General features: G+C 44.8%; 1 protein-coding gene across 1 annotated transcript; it reads right to left on the bottom strand.

The window, feature by feature from the left end:
- Window positions 1-107: 107 nt before the first annotated feature.
- Window positions 108-15171, bottom strand: LOC121552552 (SPARC-like protein 1). The gene is given in 14 exon segments (XM_045211220.1): window positions 108-515; window positions 812-937; window positions 940-959; window positions 1217-1365; window positions 3329-3465; window positions 3697-3817; window positions 4432-4553; window positions 5087-5198; window positions 5637-5723; window positions 5838-6308; window positions 6366-6728; window positions 6959-7024; window positions 7159-7214; window positions 15145-15171. Coding segments are annotated over 13 exon segments (1857 nt in total). The 5' UTR covers window positions 7213-7214; window positions 15145-15171; the 3' UTR covers window positions 108-486.
- Window positions 15172-19919: the final 4748 nt, after the last annotated feature.

The raw sequence follows: 19919 nt of genomic DNA on the forward strand, positions 1-19919 counted from the left end.
TCAATTGCACTTTGCAGTAGAATGGTAGAACCAGCCTGATTGCTGTGTTCACCATTCTGTTTACTGCACATATACATTTGGGCTTTCTCCAATAGATGGGGTTGGAATAAGCCAAGAAATGACTGGTCAAATCAGCATCTTCTCAGAAAACCCACCCTCAAAATCCTGTGCTTTGAATTAGGTTGTCCTCTGATTGGTTTAAGGTGATCCAATCACTGACAAGTTAGTTTTGAATAATGCCTCTTATTACAGACATAGGCTCAAACAGTTTCAATAAGGAGCAATGCCAGACTGATATGTTAAGTAAAATAGAATGGTGAACACAGCGGTCAGGCTGGTTCCACCAGGCTAACTTTGCAGAGCATCCCAAAAACATACAGTTTAAATCTCTCTTCTGCCGATTAAGGTATGTGGTTCTGCCATTATTGAAGGTGATCTTGTTAAATGCTTTTTTAATCTGGTTGCTTGTTGAGGTACAGATTGGGCTCAGAAGAGCAGGTTGACATCCATGTCCTCTGCAGAGGGGGGAAATGGGGGAATGTCAGAGATTTAGAATTGCGGACACTGTTATCGTAATCACAAAATATTACATCTTTACAAGAGTTTACAATACAGGGTCATACTATCAACCATGTGTGAAAGCACATGACCATGGTCCTTCTGTAAGCTACAATAATGCAGCATTCATTCATTCACTCAAATCTAACTACTACAACTATCACAACATTGGCAACATCATGTCAAGCCTCATTCTTTGGTCATTGAATTGGTTTCACTTTGTATAAGGGAAGCTACGGACTGCCACTCTTACCATCCTTGATGCCGAAGCAGTTGGTCCACTCCCTGAAGGACACCTGTTTGTCTTTGTCTGCGTCACACTCCTGGAAAAAGCGGGAGGTGCAATGCTCCATGGGGACCAACGGGACCCTCAGGGGGCCAGCTCAGAGTGGGATAGGAACCTGGATAGGAACACCAGTGTCATGTTCATAAGCCTTTTGCAATGGAAAACGTTTTGAAACATTTTGCAACAGAAAACAAAAATGAGCATCTCTTATTGTTTCCTGTTTCACTCTGTTTTATTCCGTTGGGGGGTTGAGAATGGGGAGTCTGACCCCAAAAACTGCAACTGAACCGCAAGAGACTTCTCAGTGTAAAATTACGTTCTGGTTATTTTTCAGGATTATGACAAAAATATATTTATCCTGAAGTACTGTACCTGTCAGAAGGGTGCTGGTCCATCTGGGCAAACTGCCAGTGCACGGGATAGATGTACATGTTGTAGTTCTTCTCAAAGTCCTGGGCCAGCAACTCAATGGGGTGGTCGCCGGCATGGAGGCGCCTCTCACTCTCGTGGATTTTTCTCACCTGGGAGATTGACATCATCATCATTTATGGTCACACATTAATAATAAAGTTGTATTGAATTGAATATGAATATGTGCTAACAAGATCCTAATTCGAAAATCACTTGTAAGGCACTGGTGATTTTATGGCTTTGAGATACACTGCCGTCAAACGCTTTAGAACACCTACTCATTCAAGGGTTTTTCTTTATTTTCTATATTGTAGAATAATAGTGAAGACATCAAACTATGAAATAACACATACGGAATCATGTAGTAACCAAAAAAAGTGTTAAACAAATCAAAATGTAGTCTATTTGAGATTCTTCAAATAGCCACCCTTTGCTTTGATGACAGCTTTGCAAATTTTTGGCATTCTCTCAACCAGCTTCATGAGGTAGTCATTTGGAATGCATTTCAATTAACAGGTGTGACTTCTTAAAAGTTAATTTGTGGAATTTATTTCCTTCTTAATGCGTTTGAGCCAATCAGTTGTGTTGTGACAAGGTAGGGGTGGTATACAGAAGATAGGCATATTTGGTAAAAGACCAAGTCCATATTATGGCAAGAACAGCTCAAATAAGCAAAGAGAAACGACAGTCCATCATTACTTTAAGACATGAAGGTCAGTCAATACGGAATATTTCAAGAACTTTTAAAGTTTCTTTAAGTGCAGTCGCAAAAACCATCAAGCGCTATAATGACACTGGCTCTCATGAGGACCGCCACAGGAATGGAAGACCCAGAGTTACCTCTGCTGCAGAGGATAAATTCATTAGAGTTACCAGCCTCAGAAATTGCAGCCCAAATAAATGCTTCACAGAGTTCAAGTAACAGACACATCTCAGCATCAACTGTTCAGAGGAGACTGTGTGAATCAAGCCTTCATGGTCAAATTGCTGCAAAGAAACCACTACTAAAGGACAACAATAATAAGAAGAGACTTGCTTGGGCCAAGAAACACGAGCAATGGACATTAGACCGGTGGAAATGTGTCCTTTGGTCTGGAGTCCAAATTGGAGATTTTTGGTTCCAACCGCCGTGCCTTTGTGAGACGTGGTGTGGGTGAACGGATGATCGCTGCATGTGTATTTCACACCATAAAGCATGGAGGAGGAGGTGTTATGGTGTGGCGGTGCTTTGCTGGTGACACTGTATGTGATTTATTTACAATTCAAGACACACTAAACCAGCATGGCTACCACAGCATTCTGCAGTGATATGCCATCCCATCTGGTTTGGGCTTAGCGGGACTATCATTTGTTTTTCAACAGGACAATGACCCAACACACCTCCAGGCTGTGTAAGGGCTATTTACCAAGAAGGAGAGTGATGGAGTGCTGCATCCGATGACCTGGCCTCCACAATCCAACGACCTCAACCAAATTGAGATGCTTTGGGATGAGTCGGACCGCAGAGTGAAGGAAAAGCAGCCAACAAGTGCTCAGCATATGTGGGAACTCCTTCAAGACTGTTGGAAAAGCATTCCAGGTGAAGCTGTTTGAGAGAATGCCAAGAGTGTGCAAAGCTGTCATCAAGGCAAAGGGTGGCTATTTGAAGAATTTCAAATACAACATATATTTTGATTTGTTTAACACTTTTTTGTTACTAAATGATTCCATATGTGTTATTTCATAGTTTTGATGTCTTCACTATTATTCTACAATGTAGAAAATAGTAAAAATAAAGAAAACCCTTGAATGAGTAGGTGTTCTAAAACTTTTCACCGGTCATGTATATGCTATCAATCACTAAGAATGCAGTTGGTTAAACTTCATAAAGCTCCTTTATAAGAATATGAATTATTTAGAAAATATAAATAATGGAACTATCAATGAACTACTTATAACCCCTTTATATATGATATGTCTAATGTAAAGTGTTACCCTCATATTTTAATCTTACAGTTAAGGGTGTCCATACAAGGGTTTTTTCAAATCTATGGATCCAATGATATTCAATTAAATAAAAATGTATTTACTCACTCTGATGCGTTGCTTGGGGGTGAGGAAGCCAGGGGACATTGAGTCATGTTCATAGAGCTGCAGCAAGACGTTCTTCAGCCAGTCGCGCATACGCAGAGGAAACTGGACCAGTTCGGCATTCATACACGGTGCTATGACTAACAGAGAGAGCAAGGTAGTGGAAGAAAGAGAGAGAGTGAGAAAGAGAGGAGGGGGAGAGGCAAGGAAAGACGAAATAATTAAATATAGAGTGAGAAACAGACGAGAGAGAGAAAGAAAAAGAAAGGGAGTGGAAGAAATTGACCAAGAGGTGTTATACTTTAGTTATTTCAGGTTAGTTACTGTATTGGTCAGAAACTGTAGAGGTGGTCTGACTATAGCTGTCTTACATTTGCAGGGTCCAGTGTAGTCCAGGTGAAGTCTATGGCCTCTCTTGGTGCCTTCCAGGTTGCACTTAGTGGCAAAGAGCTCACAGGATGTGTCGTAGGTGACATTGTCAGTTCCACATACCTGCAGGAAAGATACATTACTTCATGTGTTATGGATTTCACAAAGGAAATACTTCAGTTAAAGATCTTGTAGTGATCCTGCTCATTGTAAGCAACTAAGCATCACAGAGTTCCAATAGAGTTAACTCTATTGGGACTGAGGCTAGTGTACCTGTCTTAGGAACAGAGGTCTGCAGATAAAATTCTAGCCAGAACCAACAGCTCCCCAACATTACTAGAACATCATGTCAGGGTTGTACCATTGCCAGATTCTTGGCATATTTCCTTCAAGTTTCCTCGAACAACAGATGTAGGATCAGATACCCTATCCAAATCCTAACTTTTATAGAGGCATAGTTCTGTGGTACCGATCTTATCAATTTCCATGGCCCACAGTTCCTGTCCCCAGTAGCAACTTTTCCCAAAGGTTTTTAAAGGAACTCCTTTCGTATTGTTTATATTTATTGGACAGGATAGAGCGAAAGGAAGGAGTAGAGAGAGAAAGTGCTAGAGCAGTGGGTCGGATTCAACCCATGCTCGTAGCAGTACATACTGTATAGTATATATGATCCAGAGGCAACGATTCAGAACTCTGAACCCCCCAAGGCCACCCCAATGACCACCGTTCATACTCACATGATCATAGTCAGTGACACTCTGTGGGCAGGCAGAAGGCTCCTGACACACACACATAGGCTTCTCCTCCTCGTTGAGTTTACAGGTCTTTCCACGTTTACAACGGAAGTTCTCACAAGGGTCTAAAAGAGAGAAAAAAATTGCCTAAACACACTCATGCCCTATAACTTTATATTAGTGGAACATTGATGTGAAAAAACTGTTGTTTCTTTTCTGCTAGATTCCCTAAGTCATTGTATTAATACATTCTTCATGTGTTATTCAAGTTTTAATCATGTCTTAATCATAATTTACAGGTATGTACTTTCCAGTGATTATAGATGTCAATGGAAACCCCAGCACTACCACCACAGCCATTACCCCCTGCATTCCATTGCCATTTGAGTTTGTACAGTGCCCGAATTCAATATGAGCTCTCTCATTGACGCCTTAATCCAGCGGAGACGAGATGGGGTTTGTTTTGGTAGCGGCGGTGAATTGGAGTGGCACTATTCTTCTGGGAGTGTTAGTGAAAGGGCCCAGTCAGCAGATTCCTAGTGTGTGTGTGTGTGTGTGTGTGTGTGTGTGTGTGTGTGTGTGTGTGTGTGTGTGTGTGTGTGTGTGTGTGTGTGTGTGTGTGTGTGTGTGTGCGTGCCTTGCTGAGATTGACACTTACCAGCAGCAGAGGCTTGGGGTCTGTATAGGCTGGCCGCCAGATAGGGCCTGGCGCTGGGGTAGAGATCCACTGTCGCCCTGATCTGGACTGGGTTCATTCCCACCAGAGGAGCCTGGGTAGGAAACAGAAGATGAAATCACAATAGAGGTCAACAAACCACCCACAAATGTTAATAGACAAGATGTGGGATGCATTTTAAATGACACCCTATTTCCTATACTGTATAGTACACTAATTTTGGGAAGCTCTGGGAATAGAGTAGATCCATCCATGGATCATCAGTTTAATTTCAAATAGGTCACTCGCAGAAAAGGGCCTAGCTTTATGTAGGGTTTACATGGTTCAATGTAGGTTTCAGTTTTAGGATGACAGTGTATTATAGCTAATGGGCGATATGTGATGAGTGTTACCCATTTCCTGCTCTTCTTCTCTTGGGCTTGTAGACAGTATTGTCGGTGGTGCGGTAGTGCTCCTTCTCCCCTCATCCCCCTGGTGGTCTGGGACTCCTCTCCTGGCGGTGCCTCGTCCCTCTGTGGGGGTGCTTCCTCACCCTCTGGTTCTTCCTCTGCTTCCTGGCTTTGCCTTTGGTGTGACTGGCGTCTCGTTTACGTTCTTCTCCTCCTTCTCTTCTCCCCTTCTACAAAAAGACGTGTCCCGTCAAGATCCACACTGTTCTTTGTCTCCTGGAGGTCAGCGTCTGTGACTGCGTCTTGTTTATTGGTCACCTTTTCTTGGGAATCGTCATTGGAACCTTTCTCCTGGTCCTTGCTTCCCTCAGGGAGTTTGTCCTGGCCGAGCACTTCCTGGCTCTCAGAGGCCTCGCGTCTTGTATGTCCTGCTGAGACTCATAGTCATCAGTGGCAGTGGGGTTTTCGTCTTCCTTGCTAGCTTGTTTTTCTTTCTCCTCCACCTTTGCCTCCTCTTCCTTATTTGAGAGGAGCTGGGCGTCTTCGGCGAGGGGCTTCCCTTCCTCCAGCTCGGTCTCCAGGGGCTGTATGTTGTCACTGTCGCCAGCGTAGTCCAGATCCACTGGAATCTCCGACTCAGTGTTGCTGTCCAACTCTTTGACTTCAGCCTCTTCCTCCACTCCACTGTCCCCGACCACAGGTTCCTCCTCTTCCTCTTTCTCTCCCTCCTCTTCATCCTCAACTGACTCCTCTTCATCCGCCATCGCCTCCACCTTTTCCGCCTCTTTCTCTGCCTCCACCTCCACCTCCTCCTCCTCCTCCTCCTCCACCACCTCGTCATCCTCCTCCTCCTTTTCCAAGTCTCCCTCCGCTTCTTCTCCCTCCTCCTCTTCCTCTTCCTCTTCAGATTGTGTCTCCTCAGACTCGATCTTTCCCTCCTCCTCTTCTTCCTCCTCCTCCTTTTCCACCTCTTCTTCCTCTGACTCCCCCTGGAGGAGGTCCACCAGTGCCTTATCGCTCAGCAGGACAGGGGTGCTCCTCTCACCACTGTCGGACACCTCTAACACCCCTTCCTCATTGGAGGGACCCACATTAGCGTTAGCATTGGGACCCACATTAGCGTTAGGATTGTCCTCGTAGCTCATGTCCTCATCCTCCTGCTCCTGACTGCTAGACACGAAGGTCATGAAAGTCGGCAGGACCGCCCCCTCATTGGCCTCATCTGGAACAATGTCCTTTAGCAGGAAGGGAAGTGTAAAAAGTCAGTACAACTAAAATGAAACATTTCTGGAAAAACGTTTTGTAAATATAACAAAAGATATAGCCTCTGGACAAACGTTTGCCATAAATATAATGAAAGGTAAAGTTTCTGGAGAATCCTTGTAAATGTGTTCTGTTTTTATAGAGATGGGGTTTACTTACAGTATGGAACCTATTTAAAATACAGGAGTTGGATGCACTTTACCTTCTCTTTAGCTGTGTGTGAGGACTTGGATAAAGCTTGATGTTTGCCGTGAGGTTTGCCTTTGATCTTGGGAGTAACAAAGAATTATTGATAAAATATCATTAGACTTGTGGTTATTCAACAGGGCTACAATGATTGGCATCATACATTTTTATTAAAAAGCTGTTTCATAAAGCAAGAGTGGATTTATCAGTACTTACAGACACAGCAAATGCTGAGGCCAATAGGCAAAGGAACAGTAAACGGGTCTTCATACCTATAATGACACCAAATTTAATGGCATAAAAGCACATTCCAGTGTCTATTCCACAAGTTACCACCGGCTAAATCTGTGATGCCTATTTACTCTGTTCCATCTGACTCGCAATCCACTGTCTCATCAGCCCAGCCAGGCAAATTATAAACTTGATCTCCACTATAAAAAGCATCTAGACATGATCTCACATTTCTTTTAGACAAACATTTCGTTTTCAACACCGGAGATTTGTATAAACCTTGCTGTCTGTCTCTCCGACATTTGCAACATTGTTTCAATATTCAAATTCGATCTCCAGCTGTCCCATAGTAATGAACGTGTAGGGGTCGGAGGTCGGGAGGAGACAGTCAGGCAGCGTTTCTCAGCCAGTCAAAATCATGAATCAGCTGGCATCATTTTTATGAATTTATACAAAGAAATGTCAATTGAAAAAAGGTAAAACGAAACGAAGTGCAGCTAGTTTGCAGTCTTTACAGCTTCAGTGTTTGAAGTGCTTGTGTTAGCTGTGTTGTTGATTAGCTCCTCTGAACAACAGTGTCCTGACGAGAGAGCACATGCCAGGCGAAATCGCGCCTCTTTAGCTCATTGTTATGGATGTATCCAAATAAATGTCACTAGAAAAACAGCTTAAACAAATGCAAATGCTGCTGCTGTTGTTATTCTTTTGACGTTTGGACGTGACTGTAAGTTAGCCGTAGTTGGCTAGCTAGCAAGCAAGGGATAAGAACGTTGTCAGCCAGTATGGCAATAGAACATTTAGAACGAACGACTGGGTCAGCGCTTCCGGCAACCCGAACCAATAGAACGAAAGACCAGCCGGGTTGGGTAGCAACCCTAGATTTGTGTCGGGACTAAATCTTGTGGAAGGATGAAATAGTATGAATAAATTAATTCAAATAACGTTTTTAATGAAAATATGTCAATCATTATTTGAATATGTTGGTAACCCATTGTATAAAAGTGAGAATGCCGGATAAGCTGGTGTTTGGAGGATATATTAGCACGGTTTGCCGGCCCCCCGACTTCATCTCGGGCCTAACAACACGTGCCAATATATCCTCCAAACACGGGCTTGGTTTATTGGGCATTATCACTTAATTATAATTGAGTATAAAGTTCAAAGGACCAGTGCAGTCAAAATTATTTTTTACTTTGTTTTTGTATCACATTGTACAATAGCTGATGAAAATAACACTGTAAAAGTGTGAAGAAATTTGATCAGTGTTATTTCCAGATAGTTGCTGGTTGAAAATACAATCTACTCAGGACCTTCTAAATCAGCAGGTTTTGCATGGGTGGAGTTTTGGCTTGCCTGCTGACATCACCAGGCGGTATAAGTTAATATAGACCAATAACAAAGAGAGTTCCAAACCTCTCTGCCAATAACAGCCAGTTTTCAGATTACATATCATAAGGTTATGACTTCCACAGGTGATAAACCTGAGGCTCAGATTCATTCCTTCAATTCAATACTGCTCTTCACTGAGCCCAGAACCGGGCGTTGCGGGGCCAAACAGGTGTTGTACCTCATTTCCCTTTTCAGGGAACATTAGTTATAGTCATTACGTTACATTCCCTTTCAGTCGGTACTCTCAGCACACAGGGTTGGGGAGTAACAGATTACAAAGCAAAAAAAAAATCCTGCTAAAATCCTGTAATTGGATTACAGATACTTTTGAAAAACTAGCTGATTATTTATTGGATTACTTTTAAATTCAGAAAGGATGTGTGCAAAAAAATACATCACACCTTTCCGTTTTCTCAATGACATTCAAATCAGCATTGAAAAAAAGCACAAGTTTAAATTTGTTCCGCCTGAGCGAGTCTGACCACAAGTCAGAGACCCTGAAGACACATCAAATGCTTTTGATGGATCACGGGAAAAGAGCAGGAATAGTATTTTGAAGGCTACAGTGCAGTTATGTCTTCCAATGATGAGACTGCTGTCGGCATCCAAAGATTATACATCCAACTTAAATTAATGCTTGGGGTAAGGGCGACAGCATTGGTGTAGCGACGGGCAATAGGCTACTTGGATATCACTTGGCCTTTTATTGATATCTACATAGCAATGATGTGAATCAGACTGCTGATTTCTCAATTATTCACGCCTTACGGATTGTGGTTGTTGTGAATGGCTGTTCACATATGTATAAATGTAGCCTTTGCAACACGTGGATAGCCAGTGAAAAATGTGCTGTGAAACATGTTGTCCCGTGTGGCTCAGTTGGTAGAGTATGCTGCTTGCAACATCAAGGTTATGGGTTTGATTCCCATGGGAGACCAGTACGAAAATAAAGTATAAAGATGCATGCACACGCTACTGTAAGTCGCTCTGGATAAGAGTGTCTGCTAAAATGTAAATACCCTGCAAACAATAATGAGTCATTAGGTTATCATGAAATTATAAAAAAGTCATCAGGACTTGGTGTCATTGTCCCCTGGAAGTTTTGTCTAGTTCCCGGTTGATCCTGGGGCGTCCCCTAGGATGTTCTTTGGATGTTGTGTCATGGTCCCCTGGAGATTTTGTCTAGTTCCGGTTGGTCCCCAGGAATGTTTTATGGATGTTCTTAGAACGTTCTCAGAACGTCAGTGGGATAACGTTGTGCCGAAACCCTTAAGGGACCTAATGGGAACGTTGCCGAATGTCCTCAGGATGTCCCCTGTTTGCTGGGTGGATCCCAGCCTATATGGAAAGTTTGTGGTGTTGTGCTCCACATACTGTCAAAAAATGAGTTTAATTTCAGAATACCACAAGTGGGACTTTTTATTGCTCAATCTAATTTGTGCTGATTTAATATTTTTCCATAGGCCTAACGGACACATGCTCAAACTTGTGCACTAAATGGATTACATTTAGAAAGTAACCTACCAAATCCTGTCGGTTCAACGCAACTATGGGGGAATTGAAATCCCACCCCAAGCCGGGCCCCAATGGAGACCAACTGAAATGGCCCATGGCAGACCACCCAGACCTCCACCACAAGGTAGTCTGGGTATTGCGCACACCGTGCGCTGCCTAATGACCCTCTCCTGTTCCAGCTGTAAGCACACTGTGGGCTACACTGGGAGCAGTGACATCCAAGCTATAAAACCTCACAAAAGTGTGTGGTGATGCCCAACTTGCCGCAGCACAAATATCCCCTACAGTCAACATCCTTTAAATAATGCCCAAGACGCTGCCAGGCGTACACCGCTAGTAACCCTTACCACTTGCTGCTGTATGCCAGGGAGATAGCCTCCACAAGCCAATAGGAGAGACGCTGCTTAGAGAGCGCCCTGCTACGAGCTGGATTAGCTAAATAGACTAAAAGCTGGTCACATAACCGGATATCTCCCGGTCCGCTCAATGTGCGTGCATAAAGCTAGTACTGGACACAGGGCATGCAACCTCTGTTGCTCTTCAGAAGCAAAAGGAGGAGACGAAAAGGGAAATAGCTCAAAGGCTAAAGACCTGTAGGTCATAACCATGAAGGCCGCATTAGGACACAACGTCACCTTAGAGTCGACTGGGGTGAACTGAGTACAGGAAGGGTGTACGGATAAGGCGTGGAGGCCCCAACACATTTAGCCAAGGCCAAAGCCATGAGCTGAGAGGTTTTGTAGGAGAGGATCTTGAGATCCACCAACTCAGAGGCTCAAAGGGGGCAGCACACAATGCCTCCAAAAACAGAGCCAAATCCCACATGGGCGCAATAGGTAAAGCAGGGTCCGAGGCCACTGGTGCGCAAGAATGTCCGTTCCCAATGGGGCACTCGGGTCCCTCATCGAGAAGAACAGACGACACTGCGCGTTTTCTTGCGATGCGTAAAGATCTATGACGGCCCTGCCTAATCTCTCCCATGTCTGGGCAACCACACATGGGTGTAGCCTCCACTGACCAGCACATGCCAGCCCAACAAACATGGGAGGAGGCGCCTGAGTGCCAAATACACCCTCAGAAGCTCCAGGCAATTTATATGTCGGACACTCTGTCCCACCGTCCATACCCCCAGAATCGAGTAGCCATCGCACAGCGCGCCCCACACTTGGGGGGACATGTCTGTCTTTGCAGAATAACACCTGTCCCATGAGCACCCCTTGCGACAGTACCCGAGGATCTCCCCACTGGGCCAGTGCCTGCAGGCATGCCAGAGACAACCGAAGCGACCAGTTTAGGTTGCGAGACGCGTCCATGCGAGTGGCTAGCACCCAGCGCTGGAAAGGCTGCATCAATAATAACCCCAGGGAATGATTACTATCATAGAAGCCATCATGCCCAGTAGGCGCAGCAACTGGTGAAAATGCATTGCTGCACGCCATCCGAAATTGGGCCAAGCAGAGCCGGAACCCGTACACCCTCTGTAGGGATAGAAAAGTGCGAGATCCAGGAACGAAATGCACTGCGATGGGGTCAGACAGCTCTTTTTACTGTTTGCAATAAAACCTAGAGACTGAATATGGGACACTAACCTGGATGTGTACAACACCGCTTTGTTCCTTGACTCTGCTGCTATTGGCCAACGTAAAGGCACAAAGCAAGAGTGACAGGCCGATCGAGAGGACCAAAAACTCATAGGCTGTCGCCTCATAATGGAACCTCTGAAAATTCCTGTGACCGGGATGGATGTATGTCCTTCAGGTCAATGGTGGTGAACCAATCACCGGGATGCACGGACCGAACAGCCGCTCGTTTGTGAGCATTCTGAATGTGCAAACTCTGAGGTGCTTGTTTAGAACACACAGGTCTAGAATAGGACGTAAGGCCCCGTCCCTTTTGAACCAGGAAATACTCACTGTATCAGCCGTCCTGGGTTTCCGACAGAGGAACCACCTGTATTGCCTGCTTCTGGAGCATGGAGGATATTTCCTCCCTTAACCCTGGCACTGATGTCAGGGAAAAGTCGACGTAATGATTCTACAAAAATGTGGGGGGCGTACAATGAATTGTAGCCTGTATCCTGACGTCACTGTTCACATGATCCAGGGCAAGAGTGCGCATGCGCGACATTGGTCAGAGCAGGCAGTGAGTCTCCCGTAAAGTGCCATCTGAGGGGGCATGATGCCCTCCCGTGGACTGGGATATATTGGTTATTTTTTATTTCCACCACTCTTGACAACTGTGTGTCTGAGCGGGACAGCCCACTTAGCCGGCAGGGCTCCACTTGTCTGCTTTCGGGAAGGTTCTCCACCGTCAGCCCAGAAGGACCTCCGAGAGAGAAAAGCCCGCAGGGCCTCTTCCTGCTTCTTTTAGCCTCAAACCGGGCCAAACAAACCCGTAGGGAAAAATCTGTCCCTCTCTCTGGCACCTCCAAGAGAGTCAGCTAAAGGTGACACTGTGCCACCACTGTAGCTCCCATACTTTACCCGTAAGACAGAACGGGTGCACCGGGATATGCACAGAATGAAATTTGCGCAAGAGCTCTGTGTGGGGCTCCCCCGGCAGTCAAAGCTGCATCCAACTCCGCCAGCAGCTCGGTCTGGTAGAACTGCAGCATAGTGACAGACAAAAGAAATGTGACTTGGACCAGGTTGTCATCACTTCCTCGCCAAAATCTGGAAAAAGAGGCAAGTGGTGCTTGACTGCGGCAATCACAGGGGGCAGGTACTTCCCACCGTGGAAGATTTCTTCTGCGGGGGAGGACGGTCACTTCTGCGGGGAGGATGATCACTAGCGTGAGGAGGTGGCTGCCCCGGAACTAAGTCCTCCTCATCAACCAAGAAACCTCCTGAGCCCGCCAGAGACAACACGTCGTCATCCGAACCTGGGCCCAATGAGTCACTGTGGGAGACCGATTCAGACGGCTCACTATCGCCCTGCGGGGAGGCTAGTTCTATCTGCTCTGCCCACAGCCCCAAATCCCTCCCCCACGTCCTGCAACTCGGCAGGTACCGCATCCAGCAGAGGAAGGTCGTCAATGTTAACCCTGCGCTTTCTCAAGAATTCGACACATCTATCCAAGGAGTTTGCATGCAGCCGCTGGCAATGCGCACACAAACTGGTTCGAGCAAGGGCCTCCTGAGCGTGCTCCAAGCCGAGACAAACAACAGAAATCGTGAGTATCTTTGGGAGAAATAGTATAAACGCATGAATGGGGGCATGGTCGCTTAGCCTTCGTTGTCTCGGTCTCATTTTTTTGCCATCTTACTCATTGCTGAAGCAAATTGAAGAATAACACATTTTTCGTGACAAGGAAACTCTGAGAACAAATACAAAACCCCAGCACGCAACGTCCATCGGGTGAGCACGCTCTACCATGAAGGGACAGTTTAGTTAGCACAAAGTCAGATAGTCTCATGTTTTTTTTTGTAGAATCGTCAATTGTTCCTGCTCACATCGAGGTGAAGAGTGAAATAATTGAAGGAATGAATTCGAGCCTCAGGGTTATCACCTGTGGAAGGTGGGGCGCAGAAAGGCACAGATTTCATTAGCCTTGACAGGTGTGATTTTTTGTTCTTCAATCGAAGTCGCGAGAGTGAGTTGTGTTGTACCGAGAGTACCGACTGAAAGGGAACCCTCCCTCTCCCCACTCAGACCACTTCCAGACATTCCTAGCAAAATCTTGCTTGAGAAATAGTTTTTTGCTAAAAACCTATTTTTGTTTATTTTTGACAATGTTAATGGGAAACGATTACAGTAAGGTACTTCCTTTTTACCAGTAAATGTTTTGATATTGAGATAAAAACAGCTGTATTGGGCCTTTAAAGCGGCAATCTGCGATTAGTACATACATTTTTGTACTTTTTTATTAATGTTATATACCCATTGATTCTTGAAGAATCTAACTTATGAATGCCTCATGAGTATAATTGTCTTATCCCATCAGAACCTAAAATATTTTATTTTTTTATTCAAATGTTTGTAAACAATGTATTTGTCAAAACATGGTTAAAACTATACATGTTATCTCATGGATGGTCAGTCCTTGCATCCATAGCTCTATCTATGAATTAATAGTCGTTAATGTTCCACCAGCCCCTTCCCTCAGCTGTTTACAAAATTATTGTTATTGTTCGAACAGCAGATTGCCCCTTTAATTATGGATATAAAGTGGCCATTCAAACGATTTTATCATACTGTATGTCAAAGACAGACATGAGGACTGTCCACCTTGGTCTCTGATAATGGCAATGACAATCTCTTATTATGCAATAATTCAAAACCAATGGACAAACCATTTTCCCCAACTTTAGAAGATTTAAATCTTTAAACCCCCCCCCCCTCTCGGTTACCATAGCGTGAAGCTCTCCCTTCCGAGATGCGCCCCTCTCTCAAAAGTCACATTGAGAGTTCAGCGGACGCTAAAGCAAACACCAGAAGCTACTAGACAGGAAAGAGAGTCGACTAAGTCCACAAACTTTTTGTCTCTGGGTTTGGAGACAATGTGGGGGGGGGATTTTGCATGCCAAAAATGATAAATCACTTGGAAAAGATTGAAATGGGATGATTCTGTTTTAGCCTAATGGTAGAAATACCACGTGTATGTTGTCTTTGTCGGTTTTACTAGCTACATAAGTTAATGGGAATACTCTTTGGTCAAACTTTGTAGAGTTTTTAAAGTATAAACAAAATGTTTTTTTGTTTTTTTTTACCCAGTAATTTAATGAAATGTTCTCTAAAGCATGCATGCTAATGTAAAATCATAAAGGAAAAATCTGAGTCATAGATGTCTAACACGTCCATAACATCTAAAACAACCTGCGGAAGCACCATATGCAACACAATGGGGCCAAAAAATACACATCTGAGCAGATTGATTTACCAGTAGACATAACACAAAATCAATTATCATTGCAATATATACCCACCACATCCCCAGTATCAATTTCCTCAATAAGACAATAAATACATTTAGAGGGTTTCGTTTTGCGACAACAAAATGTGTCTTCAAGGAATTTAAAATGATCATTTCAAGTGCTGATGTAGCTAAGAGAGAAGAAGAAGTGTTACCTGAGGTTGGCAGCTGCACGGAGAGGTTTGAGATTGGGTCACACAGATGCAAAAACACATACACACACAATGTACTATCTCAACCAAGACAGTGCACACACTGTCCCTCGCACACTGACGCGTCGTCCAGCAACACACACACCACACCTCTCAGGGTCTTTTGTGCCTTCTGTGTAAGGGAAACAGTGGACAGTGGACCACAGCAAAGGAGACAGTCAACTGAGTATAGCCAACCAGGGAAGCGAGAGAGAGAGAGCTTATTCAATCAAACCCGCATTGCGGCATTTCTACGCACTAGCTATTTCCTATGGTCAACTAAAATCATCCAAAATGGTTTACAATCACAAGGATGGATGACACACTGATGCGTGAACCTCAGGAGGCCGGTGACACCTTAAAAAGGAGAGGACGGGCTCATAGTACTGTCTGAAACGGAATCAATGGAATGGTATCGGACACATCAAACACATGGTTGCCATAAATATGTGGACACCTGCTCGTCGAAAATCTCATTCCAAAATCATGGGCATTAATATGGAGTTGGTCCTCCATTTGCTGCTATAACAGCCTCCACTCTTCTGTGAAGGCTTTCCACTAGATGTTGGAACATTATTGCGGGGACTTGCTTCCATTTAGCCACAAGAGCATTAGTTACATATTTACATTTACGTCATTTAGCAGACGCTCTTATCCAGAGCGACTTGCATGTTTTTTTTCATACTGGACCCCCGTGGGTCCATTATTCCTCCTCCACCAAACTTTACAGTTGGCACTATGCATTTGGGCAGGTAGCGTTCTCCTGGCATCCACCAAACCCAGATTCTTCAGTCGGATTGCCAGATGGTGATGATGATTCATTACTCCAGAGAACGCGTTTCCACTGCTCCAGAGTCCAATGGCATTGTGCATGTTGATCTTAGGAAACCCATTTCATGACGAACAGTTCTTGTGCTGATGTTGCTTCCAGAGGTGTTTGGAACTCGGTAGTGAGTGTTGCAACCTAGGACAGATGGTTTATACATGCTACGCGCTTCAGCACTGCGGTCCTGCTCTGTGAGCTTGTGTGGCCTACCACTCACCGATTAAGCTGTTGTTGCTCCTAGACGTTTCCACTTCACAATAACAGCATTTACAGTTGACCGGGGCAGCTCTAGCAGGGCAGAAATTTGACGAACTTACTTGTTTGTCTATGGAGATTGCATGGCTGTGTGCTCGATTTTATACACCTGTCAGCAACGGGTGTGGCTGAAATAGCCGAATCCACTAATTTGAAAGGGGGGGCCACATACTTTTGTATATATGGTGTACCATTCCATTCACTCCATTCCAGCTATTATTATGAGTCATCCTCCCGTCAGCAGCCTCCTGTGGCATGAACACACATAAGCATTGTGTTATGTAGTAGGTAGGTAAGATTGGTAGGCAACAGTCAGGGCCAGAATAATGCAGGTGTTTACCGGGACTGAAGCCCCTCTGCCCAGGAGGCAGCAAAAAAAAAGAAGGAAATATATGAAGTACATATTACATATACAGTATATATTATATATGTAGTATAAATTGTTTCTGTTTTTTTACTGCAACTGCCAACCACAGGATGACAGAAAAGAAAACAACAGCACGAGCAACAACTTAAACAAACAATACACAAACTGACCCTAAAAACTCTTTCCGGTATGATGTGGACTGCCCATGCACAAGCCACAAAAGCATTATGCCTCAATCATGCCAATGTTAGTCAGTCTCTTCTAGAAGTATCTGAGGACGAAAATCACACTTTGGCCACGCGTAACGAGGCTCTAACGCTCTATACCCAAATGGATAAACTTGAGATTGCTCTTCAGTGTAACTTGTGGAACACAATACTCCAACGTTTTCAGAATACAAGCACTGCACTTCAGGCAGTCCAACTGGACCTGTCTAACGCTGTTCGTTTGGTGGCCACGAGATAATTTGGTGCTGGGCTCCGGGATCAGTTTGATAGCGTTGAGGCAAAAGGATGAATCCTCCAAGCCTCTGTAGTGACTCGCTCTCAAACGTAGGGCAAGCAAGTACCGGTAGATCCCTCAAATGATTGACCCAGCAACCCAGTTAGCAGACACCTGGTTTTCAACCCAGTTAGCAGACACCTGGTCCCCCTTCAATTCATGCGGGAGGTTTTTGTTGCGGAGCAACGGAAGGACCCTACCATGGCCCCTCTGATCGATACTGCATCATCGTTCGAGGAAAGTCAGGAGATAGAAGAGGGGTGTTACCTTCAGGAAGAGGTCTTGATGCAGAAATGGAGGGCTGCAGACCGACCCGCATCAGAAGAATGTAATGTACTACATCAGATAGTAATGCCAGAGTGTTTTTGTGAGGAAGAGTTGCGATTGGCTCATGAGAATCCAATGGCTGGACACCTTGGTTAGCAAAAGACACAGACCAAAGTGTTGAAACATGTTTACTGTCCAAAATTGCAGGGCGATGTAGCAGCATTTTAACAAACATGTCATGCCTGCCAGATGGTGGGGAAACCAAAGCAGACTATCCCGGTGGCATCCTGCAACCAGTTCCTGTGGTAGAGGAACCTTTTTCTCGGGTGATGATAGACTGTGTAGGACCATTACCAAAGACTAAGAAGATAAATATGTTCTTGCTGACAATTATGGAATTGACTACACGTTTCCCAGAGGCCATCCCTCTTAGGAATATTAAGGCTAGGACTGTAGTGGAAGCCTTGCTCCAATTATTTACCAGGTTCAGCCTACCTCGAGCGGTCCAATCAGATCAGGGGTCGAATTTCATGTCCTGAGTTTTTTGGGAAGCACTGAGTGAGTTGGGGATATCACCCACAGTCACAGGGGGCAATTGAGCGGTGTCATCAGACCCTGAAAACCATTATGAAGACATACTGTGTGGGGTACCCAGGAGATTGGGACACTGCCGTCCCCTTTCTGCTGTTTGTCATTCCAGAAACAGCAGAATGAATCCACAGGATTTAGATTGTTTGAGCTTGTGTATGGGCACGAGGTGAGAGGTCCACTTAAGATGGCAAAGAGAGGCTGTTGTTACCAGAGACGTGAGTTAATGTTCTGCAGTATGTCTCCTCCTTCAAGGATCGGCTCTGGGCGGCATGTATTTGTATTTGTATTTATTAAGGATCCCATTAACTGCTGCCAAGGCAGCAGCTACTCTTCCCTGGGTCCAGCAACATTAAGGCAGTTACAGTATATACAAAAAAAATATATTACATGACATTATATTTCATAACACTTTCACAACACATAAAGTGTGTGCACTCAGGCCACTACTCTACTACCACATATTTACAATACAAAATCCATGTGTACGTATGTGTAGAGTGCGTGTGTTAGCATGTGTATGCATGTGCCTGTGCCTGTGTGTGTGTGTGTGTCTCTTCACAGTCCCCGCCGTTCCATAAGGTGTAATTTTATCAGATTTTTAAATCTGATTATACTGCTTGCATCAGTTACCTGATGTGGAATAGAGTTCCATGTAGCCATGGCTCTATGTAGTACTGTACGCCTCCCATAGTCTGTTCTGGACTTGGGGATTGTGAAGAGACCGAGCTATGTGTTAGTAGTTTAAACAGACAGCTCAGTGCATTCAGCATGTCAAAACCTCTTACAAAAACAATTAGGGATGAAGTCAATCTCTTCTCTACTTTGAGCCATGAGAGATTTACATTATTAAAGTTAGCTCTCCGTGTACATTTAAGGCATGAGTTGGCCAGAGTAATTTGGCCGGGGTCAAGCAGACAATGATACAGCAATATGGCAAAAGGGCAGTGGCACGCTCCTTTTCTGTTCGGGACTCGGTCCTGATATTGCTGTCAATGCAAGGGGACTCCCTAGGGACTCAGTTCTGTGGACCATACAAAGTACTACGACAAGTGGGGGAGGTTAATTATGTGGTTAGCACTCCCGTCCACCAGTCAACAGGAGGATATTCGTAGCCTGGTGTAGTTGCACATTGCCCCATTTAGGGATACCCCAGGGCTTACATCAATGGCTACCCATCATGTGGAGACGGGGGATGCAGCTCCCATAAAAACAACATCCATACCGTATTCATCCAGTGAAAATGTCTCAGTTGAACGAAGACCTGGTCTATATGCTTGAGATTGATGCTGTCAAGCCTAGGAATGGCGAATGGAGTTCTCCAATTGTGTTGATTCCGAAACCTGAAAAGTCAATACTGACACAAAAAACGATTTGTATCCGATTCCCCGGCTGGAGGATTACATCGATCGGATTGGGAAACTCAGTGTGTCTCAAAGTTTTATTTGCTGAAGGGATACTGGCAGGTGTCCCTGTCAGAACATGCTAAGGAGGTATCTGCCTTTGTGACACCAGAGGGCTTGTATCGGTGTCGGGTTCTTCCGTTTGGGATGAAAAATGCCCTAGCCACATTCCAACGTTTGATGAATACTGTGACGGCAGGGTTGAGGAATGTGGTCACTTACATTGACGATGTGGTAGTGTACAGCGACTCATGAGCAGAGCATGTGGACCACATATGTGGATTGTTCCAGTGTTTGGAGGGGGGCAGGGTTGGTGGCAAACTTACCCAAGTGTGAAATTGCACAGGCCCAAGGTTACCTTTTTGGGTCATGTGTTGGGGTTGGGGAAGGTGAGGCCAAGGGCAGCCAAGATCCAGGCAATACTTGACTTGCGGTGCCACGGACACGGAAGCAGGTGTTGAGAGTTCTGAGAATGAGTGGGTTCTATCAGAGATTTTTACCCAACTTTGCAGCAGTGACTGAACCCCTCTCC

This window comes from Coregonus clupeaformis, chromosome 36 (genome assembly GCF_020615455.1).
Source record: "Coregonus clupeaformis isolate EN_2021a chromosome 36, ASM2061545v1, whole genome shotgun sequence".
Classification (NCBI taxonomy): Eukaryota; Metazoa; Chordata; class Actinopteri; order Salmoniformes; family Salmonidae; genus Coregonus; species Coregonus clupeaformis.